A 12426-nucleotide genomic window follows, 5' to 3' on the forward strand; every position below is an offset into this window, starting at 1 on the left:
ATAATGATAATGATAATAATATTAATAATAATAATAATAATAATAATAATAATAATAATAATAATATTAATAATGATAATAATAATAATAACAATAATAATAAAAATAATAAATGATTATACTCCCTCTATTGGCACGTAAAATAACACGAATTAATGTACTGTAAAAAAAATAATAATAATAAAAATCGAAAAAAACACAAATTTAACCCGGGACGCAACCAGATTCTGAATAAAAGAGGAAGACCGTTTGAAAATAGACAAACACACGAACTGAAATAATAAATCAATAAACGAAAAAAAAAAAATAATAATAATAAACATGTTAACGAATAAATGCCGAGCGTTGATACGAAGAGTTGCCGATTCTTAGAGGCTGAACCGTGCAAAAGAAAATGGCCGCTCCTCCGAGAGAGAGAGAGGCAGGGCGCGGAGTTCGAAATATAAAAATAAAGCAGTTTGGGCTTTTACAAAACAGTGTGATCATTATGTAACAAAAATGAAAATACGGTCGTATTGGGAACATCTTCAAAATGCAAGTATGACGTATATATTATACATACGTTCAAACATATATACATATATATATATATATATATGTATATATATACATATATATAAACATATATATATACATATATATACATATATCTATATATAATGTATATATATTATATATATTTATATATATAATTATATATTATATATATATATATATGTGTGTGTGTGTGTGTGTGTGTGTGTGTGTGTTTGTGTAAATATATATGCATATGTACATATGTGTATATGTGTGCATGTAAGCACACATACATACATGTGTGTGTGTGTGTGTGTGTGTGTGTGTGTGTGTGTGTGTGTGTGTGTGTGTGTGCGTGCGTGCGTGTGTGTGTGTGTGTGTGTGTGTGTGTGTGTGTGTGTGTGTGTGTGTGTATGTGTGTGTGTATGTGTGTGTGTATGTGTGTGTGTATGTGTGTGTGTATGTATATATATATATATGTATATATATGTATATATATGTATATATGTATATATATGTATATATATGTATATATATGTATATATGTATATATATGTATATATATATGTGTGTATGTATGTGTGTATATACATATATATATATATATATGTATATATATATATATATATATATATATAAGCATTGCAAGCAAAAGGTTGCAATAAGCAACCACATGTCGTTACAAGTATACCAAGAAAAAAAACTGTTGTCCAGCATCGGGTGTCCATGTGGCGGACGCTTAACTTTACAATAATGATAATAAAAAATAATAATAATAAAAAAAAAAAGTCTTTTGATCATTCATCCATCCAGCGTGGGGCTTACTGGAACACTGAAACTCCGCCAACGCACGCGCGTTGAGCAGAAAAAAAGGAAAGTAGACACACATTTTGACTAGAGCTTGCTTGGCCAAAGGTCAGTGGAGCGTAAAATAAAATCGACGTGACTGTATTCTCTTTGCACAACTTCGCTCGTCACGTTTCACTGTGGAGAAGGTAAAGCGCGTGATTTTATTAATTAGTTAATTAATCTATTCGGTTTATTTATTCATTTATTATCTTTTTCTAGAAAAGGTTTACGCACGTAGTCTTCAAATACAAATAAAACAAAAGACGCGCGCTAACCGTTTGATACAAATTCTCAAATGTTTTTTTAAGCTCTTGGCTAACTTATTTTGACCTTTATAGCAATTATCCGGTGTTTTCTTTCTGAGTCATTATTCACCTTAATATATGTAATAATCCCGCGCTTTACAATCTCTGTTGTAACGGGACGGGTAGCTGACCTATAACGAAAGGGGGCGGAGCTTTATTACGTTGAGACTTACGCCGAAATTACTACATGCCTACATTTATGACGATAAAGTGATCTACGGACCTATTACAATAATACAGATATGGCACAGGCATGCACACATTCACGCATTCGGGTGCCTCTAAACTATACAGCTGCCTAAAAGTAGTCAAGGAGGGGGGGAAAAGACTCAAGAAGGACGATATGTACACTAGGGCTTAGAAAGATGCAAAACACATAAAAAATGATAAAAAAAAAAAGTCCGTAAATGAGATTGATGAGAAGGTGAAAATAAAATAAAAAATAAAACGTGCTTTCATAGTCACTATTGTGAACGTTGACACGGTCACTGTTACCATGATAGCATCAGCTGTGACGTGGTTGGTATTGAGGTAGCTCACTGCACTGGTAACTGTTGCGGGAGGGGGAGGGGGAGGGGAGGGGAAAGGGGAGGAAGGAGGAGGAGGAAGAAGGAGGAGGAGGTGGAAGGAGGAGGAAGGAGGAGGAAGGAGGAGGAAGGAGGAGGAGGAGGAGGAGGAGGAGGAGGGGGAGGAGGGGGGAGGAGGACGGAGGAGGAGAGGAAGAGGAGGAGGAGAGAGGGGGAGAGGAGGAAGAGGAGGAAGAGGAGGAGGAGGAGGGAGGAGAGGAGGAGGGAGGAAGGAGGAAGGAGGAGGAAGAAGAGGAGGAGGTGGGTTTGGGGTGGGGGTGGTCTTTCTGTACTGTTATTTGGTTATGTAGCTTTTGTACTAGCAACTGTGGCTTCTTTACGATGAACCTGTCGTGGAAATAGTTGGGTGGTGATATATACTAGCTATTGTTCAAGAAAAGGAAGAAAAAAAGTTTAGCTAAACATATGACTGTAATCAAAAAGTAACTCTTTAAGTAAGATTTTTTTACCTTGAAATATGAAACGGCGGCTCTGGTTGTGATGTACCGAGTATGCGTGTGTGTGAGGAATATCCGGGGGTATTTGGGGTATTCTGAAGACCATGGGGGTATTCAGAGGGCTGTACGAATACCATGGGGTAGGCCTACTTAGTGTGACCACGTGCAGTACGTTAGTTTGCACTGGGCGACCTGCATGGTCTAGTTAACTGTCTTGTTTCTTGTGAATTGTGGGGTTGAACTGCAAGATTTGGTTGTGTGTGATCTTTTGATTCAATTAAAAAAAAGCCCTTTATCTATCTACAAGGAATTACATATTTGTCGTTGCAATGCGAGGTAACGCAATGCTCTCTGCAACGAACGCCAATTTAAACCTAACTAATTATATATAGAGTCCAGCATAAAAGTATAATTACGTATCTATACTTTCTCTGACATTCTAAAATCTGAGATTCATTCAACATAAACATTCCGAAAACAATCGCGAGTCGAGGGCTCGTTATGTGAACCATGTTTCATTTCACGGTTTCGATGCTTCATATTGTTTTTCTCCAAAAGACCACTAAAATTCTTTCCCTCATTTTTCATATAGTGGTAAGGATTGTTTACCCATGAAAATAATATTACTTAACAGTTAAGCTTATTAACATACAAGTTTCCTTACATAAATCGTCTGTTTTGATTGATAAAAGAGTGTTAGTATGAACACAGCAACAGATCCCCCAGAGGAAGTAAATGCCAAACCTACAGTTGTCTCGAACAGGTCAGTGGAATGTTAGAAAAAAATAATGTAGGGGGAGAGCAGAGATTAACTGCTTGTAAGTAGTTTAGTTTTTTTAATATTTCATACCGCCAAAATACCAAATAAAAGTGAAACGTGGATTTATATTGCTGTGTCTGAGGTAATGGCTATGAATTATAAGTTAATGTTATCAAGACCTTCACCCAAATTATAGTTTTGCGTCTGAAGATGGGGGGACATGCTAAACCATACAACTAGAATACTTAATTCTAAATCTGTAACTTGCTAATTCTGTGCAAGAGCGAGTTACAGGAAAATTTGATTGCTTCTAAGTTTATTTTAGTTTCCCTTGAAACTTTATCGTTTTCTATGACGCGATTACATTTAGAGGGGTAACTCAAATTAACCTTCCTTTCCCGATCTTTCCCTTCAAGGTGCCTGGATCGCTACAATTAGACACAAGAAGACAATACTGAAAAGTGACTGGGCGTGGTTGTAGGCGGCAGAGTAGGCCGTGCGAGCTCCCACCATAGGCTGGAGGTTATTATCTATGTCCCGCGGCGAGTAGTGCCGACACTGATCAGTTGAGGTCCCCAGCTGGTCGGGCGAGCGAGGCCCCCGACTTGCAGGGGCGTCGTGGCCGTCTGTCCGAGTGCCAGCCACATGCCGCCGTTCTCGTCCACACCCGAGCGCAAAATCTCCTTTTCGACAACAGGAACTCGCACGCCCACGGCCTGACAGCCTCCCGTGGGCGTGATGTCCTGAGGCTTCCCCTTGTCCCACGATCCGGGCCGCCCGCACTCCTTCCCCTTGTAGGAGTTGAGGGCGTTGGCCAGGTCGGCGTCGTCGGGCGTCAGGACCATGCGGCTCACGTGGAAGTCGTAGGCGTAGGGCGAAGGGGCGGCGCGGGCGTAGGATCCGTGGGCTGCGAGGGTGAAGGATGGGCGGCTGCACTCGGGGTCATGATAGTAGCGGAAGGTCATCTTCCAGTCGTTGTCGGTGGGGCTGTTGGGAGGAGGGGGGAAGAGGGGGGGAACGTGATTAAAAAGACGTTTGGTTCGAGTAAAGGGGGAAGATAGAACATGCAGAAACAGAGTTAAGGGAGGAAGGGAAAAGAGGGGAAGAGAAGAATAAGGAGAGAGGGAGATGGGGGTAAGAACAGACAGAGGGAGATATGCAGAGAGATGGAAGGGTAGAGAGAACAAGGTGGGGAAAAAGAGAAAGAAGGTAAGAAAGAGAGACAGACAGAGGGAGAGACTGAGAGAGAGAGAGAGAGAGAGAGAGAGAGAGAGAGAGAGAGAGAGAGAGAGAGAGAGAGAGAGAGAGAGAGAGAGAGAGAGAGAGAGAGAGAGAGAGAGAGAGAGAGAGAGAGAGATAGATAGATAGATAGATAGATAGATAGATAGATAGAGAGAGAGAGAGAAGAAAGATAGATAGATAGAGAGAGAGAGAGAGAGAATGTATCGTTCTAATGAATTTAACAGTGCCATTTGCAGATAATAGAATGTGATCAATTTAATTCTTGAATATAAACACTTCACATAATGCAATCGAGTAACATAAGAAACACAAATGCAATTAAATACAAAATGACTACGCAGAACGTTCTAATATCCTGCCCAAATCTCCCCCCCCCCCAAAAAAAAAAAAAAAAAAAAAAAAAAAAAAACATACTACTAACAGTTGCTGTATATATACCCTAACCACATCAAAGATACGTAAAAAAAAAAAAAAAAAAAAAAAAAAAAAGACAACCAAAAATTGAACTGAACTAACTGGCAGATAAAATGCAAATCAACTTCTCAGAAGACAAAAGAACCTAGACATGCGTCGCAATTCCCACGCCGTTGACCCATGTTGCAGAGAGAGAAAAAAAAAAAAACATTTATCTGCCTCATTTCGCCTGCGACAACATATTAACCCAAGGAGACGGGAATTTTACCTGAAGACGATGTGACGGGTGAGGAACATCCCATAGGGGCGTGTCTCGCAGCGGTGGGACGCCCACGAGCCGGCCAATAGGAGAGGGAGGTCGGGCCCGGCGTGGAGGTGGGCGGGGCTTCTCTCGTTGCTCCTCCCCACGAGTCCACAGACGGCGCAGTCACTCACCTACAAGACACGAAGGAATTAGCATCGTTATAGAAAGAGAGAATGTGAGAGAGAGAAAGAGAAAGAAAGAGCGAGAGAGAGAGAGAGAGAGAGAGAGAGAGAGAGAGAGAGAGAGAGAGAGAGAGAGAGAGAGAGAGAGAGAGAGAGAGAGAGAGAGAGAGAGAGAGAGAGAGAGAGAGAGAGAGAGAGAGAGAGAGAGAGAGAGAGAGAGAGAGAGAGAGAGAGAGAGATGGATTAATAACCTCGATTACTTAGATCTTGAAAAAGGGAATTATTTTATATAAACATTTTCATATACTTGGAGTAGGAGGAAGGAATGGTCGTTTTAAGTTTGTAGTCATACCCTTTTTTGTCATTTGACAGTAAATAAGTGATTAAAAATTATCAAGAATAATATATATTGTTTCGATTTCTACTGACAATAATGCCACGTGATAAAAATTAAAAATTCCATAAGAATCTTTACAGAAAATCAACAGCAGAGAGAGAGAGAGAGAGAGAGAGAGAGAGAGGGAGGGAGGGAGGGAGGGAGGAGAGAGAGAGAGAGAGAGAGAGAGAGAGAGAGAGAGAGAGAGAGAGAGAGAGAGAGAGAGGGAGGGAGGGAGGGAGGGAGGGAGGGAGGAGGGAGGGAGGGAGGGAGGGGAGGGAGGGAGGGAGAGAGAGAGAGAGAGAGAGAGAGAGAGAGAGAGAGAGAGAGAGAGAGAGAGAGAGAGCCAGAGAGAGAGAGAGAGAGAGAATGAAAGAACACAAAACACAGAAACACTGAAAACAATTATAAAAACTTGAATTACAGACCTCAGAATCGATTCGTAGATTAATACATGCATCAACAATCAAGATAACGGATATCGCCCCCCCCCCCTCTCTCAAGAAAAAAGAAAAAAAAGATAAAAAAATCACACAGCTGTCCACACTCACAAGACCCGCTGCAACGAGCTTGTTTGTCTTTGCAACAGTGGCTGTTTTACGACTTGTTCTTCTCCGTCCTCTTTTTCTCATTCTGTCCTTCATTCCCCCATTCTTTCATTCTCTTCCTTTCTTTCTTTCTTTCTCTCGCTCGCTCGCTCTCTCTCTCTCTTTCTCCCCCCCCCCCCCCTTCTCTCTCTCTCGTTCATTTTCTGTCACTCGCTATATCTCATTCTCTCTCTGTTCCTTTCCTTCACTAATTTTTCCTTTCCTTTAAACCCTATTTTGTTTTCCTTTTTCTTATCCCTATTTCTCTTCCATTCCTCTTTCTCCTATTATTATATATTTCTTTTTCTACTTTCTCCTCCTTTTCTCCTAATTCTCTCTTCGCTATTTCCTTCTCTCCTTTTTCACTTCTTATATTTCCGTGTTGTCTTGCTTTCTCGTTTATAACACTCTTTCTTTCTTCTCTTCCTTTCTCCTTCCTCCCAATTCTCTCTGTCTCTCTCTCCCTTTTTTCTCCTCGTCCTTCCAAAGTTATCTGCATTCTCCCTTCTTCCCGCTCTTCCTGTTTCCTAATTTCTCCTCCCTAACCCTTCTCTCTCGCTTATTATCTCTTCTGTAATCTTGTTTCAGTCTTTTCCCTCTTCTTCCTTCTCCGTAATTCTCTCTCTCTCTCTCTCAGTCTCTCTCTCTCTCTCTCTCTCTCTCTCAGTTTCTCTCTCTCTTTCTCTGTCTCTCTCGTTTCTCCTCTCTCCTCGATAGCTAATTCCTTGTGACGTTTTCGTGAGTGAAAGAAACGTCTAAGACCGTTTTCTGTGTTGTCGTTTTTCCGTTTTCTATATAGTCGTTTCCTGTTTTCTATGTTGACGTTTTCCCTTTTTTGTATGGGAGGAAGAGGAGGAATAAAGAAAAAAAATATATATATACAACATATATATACATATATATACACACGTGCTTACAGAATAATTAGATTAAAAATATCCACATAGACCGCGAGATATGCGTTCACAGACGGGAATTCAAAGGAGCTAAAGGCATCAGAATTTCCAAGAATTCGCCTGACCTCCACGAACACCGCTAATTTTTCCCGCTCGGTCAATCTTTTAAAAGACTTTCCATCGTCATCGCCAGTCTGCGGACGAGTAAAAAAACGGGCAAAAAATATCACGTACCCCCTTCCCCCCCACCCCACCCCATCTAGGAGAGTCCCCCCCCCACCCCAACCCTCCCCCCCTCCCATCCCCAGCGAAAGGAAAGCATTACTTGCAGAGAGTGACTTCGAAATCACTCTTTTGAATATGCATACTGAGGACGTCAACGGTAAAGCCTACGTCAAAACACGATTTTTTTTGGTGGGGGGGGGGAGGGGGAGGGTTAGGGGTTGAGGGAGGGCGAGGGGAAGGGGAAGGAGGGAGGGAGGGGGAGGAGGGAGAGAGGGAGGAAGAGAGAGAGAAGTAGAAAGAATCCGAGAAGGAGAAAGAGAGGGAGAAAGGAGAAACAGGCAACCAGAGAGAGAAAGAAGAAGAAAAAAAACTGAGTTGGACTGAGCTTAGTCTGGAAGATCACGGAGATATCTCGTCCTATCAAATGCATCCAGTCTGCTGAAGGTCACAGAATGTATTTAAACCTCTCTTAAACCTCAAGGGATGATTAATAAGCCGTTACATTAACGATGCCAAATTTTGAGATTTAACTGATAACGATGTATACATATGTTGCAAGATGATAAGTGTGCTGATTACCATAATCACAAAATATTGATCGTGAGTTGAATAATCATCACCAATATGGCTTGGCGGTAATAGCATGAAATGTGTTTAACATGCAAGGCAACGAGGGAGTAACATGCCTTAACTGAAACGCTAATGAACCCCCTGGATGAAGAATGCAAAAAACAACAACAACAACAACAACAACAACAGCGTTAAGAAACACAACTACAAAACCTATCACACGAAACCCAACGCATTCGGATTACACACGAGAAAACAAAACCCTCTAGTCCTTTAATCACTCTCCGCATCGTATTAAAAACTATAACAAAATTAAATAGAACAAACAATAACAATCAGAATATTAACAACAACAACAGTCCCCCCCCCACCCCCTCCTCTCCCCCTTTGGCCTTTGAATCGCCGAAGAATGGACAATGGAATTCACAGGGACGTCATCAGGCGCCTTTACAAAGCCGTCTCCATAACGAAACGCAACGATGACATTGATACGCAACTATGCACAGAAAACCTTGACGAATAAAGGGCCAGATGTGAAGGGCTTAAGTGTCGGGTGCCAGAACCGTGGATGGCGGGTTCATTTTGGGCATTTTTGGGATTCAATTAGGGCATTCTTGGGGTTCATTTGGGGCATTCTTGGGATTTATTTTAGGCATTCTCGGGGGTTCATTTTGGGCATTAAGGGGGTTTATTTTGGGGATTCTTGGGGTTCATTTTGGGGCATTTTTTTAGCTTTTTTCATTCTTAGGGTTCATTTCGGGAATGTTGGGCATTTTGTGTAATTCTTGGGGTTCATTTGGGGCATTCTGGCTGGAGTCATTAGTTGATTTTATTATACGAGTTTATCGTCTGTGGGTGTGGTTTGAGTGTGTGTGTGTGTGTGTGTTAGTGTGTGTGTGTGTAGGTGGGTGGGGAAGTAAGGCGGTTTTCTTTGTAACGCTATAATAATAATAATAATAATAATAATAATAATAATAGTAATAAAAATAACAATAATGATATGGTAGAAAAATCCACACTGCACAAACTATAATAAAAAATGATAATAAGCACACAAATTAATAATAATAAAGAAAATTGATATTGGAAACACCATTTACCAAGAGTTTCCTAAAAAAAAAAAAAAAAAAAAAAAAAAAAAAAAAAAAAAAAAAAAAATCCAGTAACTGCAACGAGACACTCTGGCGACCTTGAACAAACCCCAGAATCTCATAAAAATGCGAGTTAGCCGACAGGTGGGTTATGTAAGAAAGTACAGAATGAGTCAGTGCCACAGAGGGATGAGTAAACAAAGCTGAGTGAGTGAGTAAGTGGGTGGCCTTAGGAGTAGACGCCATTTTTTAAATATTTTTTTTTATTATTTTTTTAAAGGGTCAAATTCCAGGCATTCTAAATGGAGACTCATTATGAAGGCGAGGATTAGAATAGCAAGGAAGGGCATGTTAACTGTCATGTGGTTCGCTAGAGAGGATTTCACATAATCTTTTTAATGTCCTTTTTTTCAGTTTGATGTGGATTTAATTTCGTTAAGGGTTGGTATTAATTGAATCCCGGGTCATTTTATCCGTTGTGCTAAACATCTTTATTAATCTCGTTTTGGTGTCGATTTATCTTTCTTCTCTGTATTTCCTTCCTTTTCCCTTTTCCATATCAATAGCTATCTATTTTCTTCTTTTCTTTCACTCCTTATTACCTCTCTGTCTTTCCATTCCCTTTTCTCCTCAACCTTCCTAATTATCTGTCTCTTTCCCCTCATCCCGTTCTTCCTGCACCCTTAATCCTTCGCTTCCACGTACTTTTATATACAAATTATACATATATACTATCCACATCGTAACACAGAACACCAGAGATAACACTAACACTACAAAAACACCCAGTATGGAGCCCCGCCCCCCAAGTACAATGTTGTGAGCGGTTACACCACAAAACCGTGGCCGACACTCTGGGTTACATTGTTTACGGGATATGATGAAGGGCGGAAGAGGAGACAGAAGAAAAGAAGGACGATAAGGGTGAGGAAGAAAGAGGAAATGAAAAAGAGGAGAAAGAGAGGCGAAGAAGAAGTCGACAAAGAGGAGGGGAATGGAAAGCACTCTGGGTTTACGTAACGGGAAGGGCGAAAAAGGAGGTAAAGGAAGGAAGCATGACAAAACAGAAGAAGAAAAGTAGAAATGAAAAGGAAGGAGAAGAGAAAGGAGGAGAAAGAGAGGCGAAGAAGAAGTCGACAGAGAGGAGGGGGAGATAAAAAAAAGCACCCTGGCTTAGATTGTTTGCCTTCTGATCCGTCCGCCGTCTGAGCGAGGACGTTTTTGCCCACTTAAGAGCGACTCTCAACGCACTCTCCACGTGGCCGTAATATCCTTTCTTCAGCTAAACATGATAAGACAAAACCGAAGAGATGACGAGACACTTTGCGCACCGAGTCGCTGATTCCCTCGCCGGGCCCGGGCAAGAGACGCTGCTTTGAGGAACTTGCGGGCGGACGTCGCTCCTGACGGCGGAGCGGTGGGCTCCGGGCGTGTCGGTGCCTGCGTTGGACGTTTTTTGAGGCGGCTGATGGTACTGATGATGCCCCTTTGTGTCTTTTTTTCGTAATTGATATGTGCATTTATACAAGTACGCAGGTATGCACACATACATATGCAGCCACAAACACACACACACAGACGAAATAACACGCGGAGAAGAATGTAAAAGGAGAGGGAATGTCTCGATGCGACCCGGATGGAAAGTGAGACCGGCTTTGGAGGTCGTGGCGTCCGCGAGTGCATGAGAGACGGCGTCATGAGGGAGGAGGCGTGAGGGACAGACAGGGAGAGGGGGGGGGGGGGAGAAGATGGGGGGGGAGTGAAGGTGAGGAGGGAAGAGCAGAAGGTGAGGGGGGGGGGGAGTCGAGGTGGGAAGAGGAGGGGGGCAGATGATGGGGGGGGAGTGAAGGTGGGGAGGGAAGAGCAGAAGGTGGGGAGGGGAGCTTAGAAGGTGGAGGGTGAAAGAGAGGAGGGGTGTCGGGGAATGCAAATAGTGAGGGGGAGGAGTGAGGGAGGGTAGGGGGAGGGGAGAGGAGTGAGGGAAGGGAGTGAGCAGTGAGGGAGGGGAGCGAAGAGAGTAAGGAGAGGAGTGAGGAAGAGGAGGGGAGAGGAGTGATGAGGGTGGGAGATTGTGTGAGTGAGACGAACGTGGGGGAAAGGAGGAGGGGAAGAAAAGGAAGAGGGAGAAGAACAATAGAGAAATGAGAAACAGATAGGACGAAAGGCTGAAGAGAAAGAAGAAAAGAAGGACAATAAGACAGGAAGAAAGTGGAAATGAAAAGGAAGAAGTAAATGAGGGAAAAGAGAAAGGAGGAGAAAGAGGGGTGAAGAGGAAGAGGAAACAAAAGAGGAGAAATAGAAAAAGGAAGATGAAGAATAAACCGAAAATAATAAGGAAGAAGAGTTGAATAAATAGAGAGAGAGAGAGAGAGAGAGAGAGACAGAGAGACAGACAGAGAGACGGATAGACAGAGACAGGGAGACAGATAGACAGAGACAGAGACCGAGATATATATATATATATATATATATATATATATATAGAGAGAGAGAGAGAGAGAGAGAGAGAGAGAGACAGCCGCCGGGAGACAGCGTGGGGGTGGGGGGTGGGGGGGATCAGAGAGTTTTTAGTGTCTAGTCAAGTTGTGTCAGACATGACAGGTGCGTCGGCTCACAGAAGGCTAGTGTATCGAAGGGGTGTATCGGTGACAGGAACAACACCCTCCTATCGTCTCCCCCCCCCCCTCCTCCTCCCCCCTCCTTCTCCCTCTCCTTATCCTTCTTCTTCTTCTCCTTCTTCTTCCCCATTTTATTTTTTAAATTATTTTTCCATCGGTTTGTCTGGTTAGGGATGTCACGAATACACACATGTATTAATGAAACAGACACACACACACACACACACACACACACACACACACACACACACACACACACACAGAACCCATCAGATTTATCTAGACCGAAAAGTATATGCAATAGCGTTCAAACATATGCAACAGTGCAATCTAATTAACGACGCGTATTAGAAACGTGAATGCATTGCACGCATACACAAACAAGCACACCAATACGTAATTACTGGTTATTGAATTAATCTGTGGCGGGAAATATATGCAATAAATTTTACACAGTTGCAGCTGTAATAAAAAGTGAACTCAGTCTAATATATCAAAGAAAGAGAGAGGAAGAGAGAAAGAGAGAG

The 12426-nt window shown here is 42.1% G+C and overlaps 2 protein-coding genes across 2 annotated transcripts in view; one reads left to right on the top strand and one right to left on the bottom strand.

The window, feature by feature from the left end:
• Positions 1-3517: 3517 nt before the first annotated feature.
• LOC125034945 (protein APCDD1-like) lies at positions 3518-8480 on the bottom strand. Its single transcript, XM_047626992.1, has 4 exons — positions 8472-8480; positions 7467-7589; positions 5379-5545; positions 3518-4441 (listed from the first exon to the last, which is right to left on the bottom strand). The coding sequence occupies exons 1-4, from the start codon at positions 8478-8480 to the stop codon at positions 3985-3987; spliced, it is 756 nt and encodes a 251-aa protein (XP_047482948.1). The 3' UTR covers positions 3518-3984.
• A 189-nt stretch (positions 8481-8669) lies between these two features.
• LOC125034946 (adenylate kinase isoenzyme 1-like) overlaps positions 8670-12426 on the top strand; it is an 18141-nt gene continuing 14384 nt past the window's right edge. Inside the window, exons 1-2 of the mRNA XM_047626993.1 lie at positions 8670-8738; positions 10071-10139. Coding sequence (XP_047482949.1) covers positions 8670-8738; positions 10071-10139 — 138 coding nt within the window. The remainder of the gene's footprint in view (positions 8739-10070; positions 10140-12426) is intronic.

This window comes from Penaeus chinensis, chromosome 19 (genome assembly GCF_019202785.1).
Source record: "Penaeus chinensis breed Huanghai No. 1 chromosome 19, ASM1920278v2, whole genome shotgun sequence".
Lineage (NCBI taxonomy): Eukaryota > Metazoa > Arthropoda > Malacostraca > Decapoda > Penaeidae > Penaeus > Penaeus chinensis.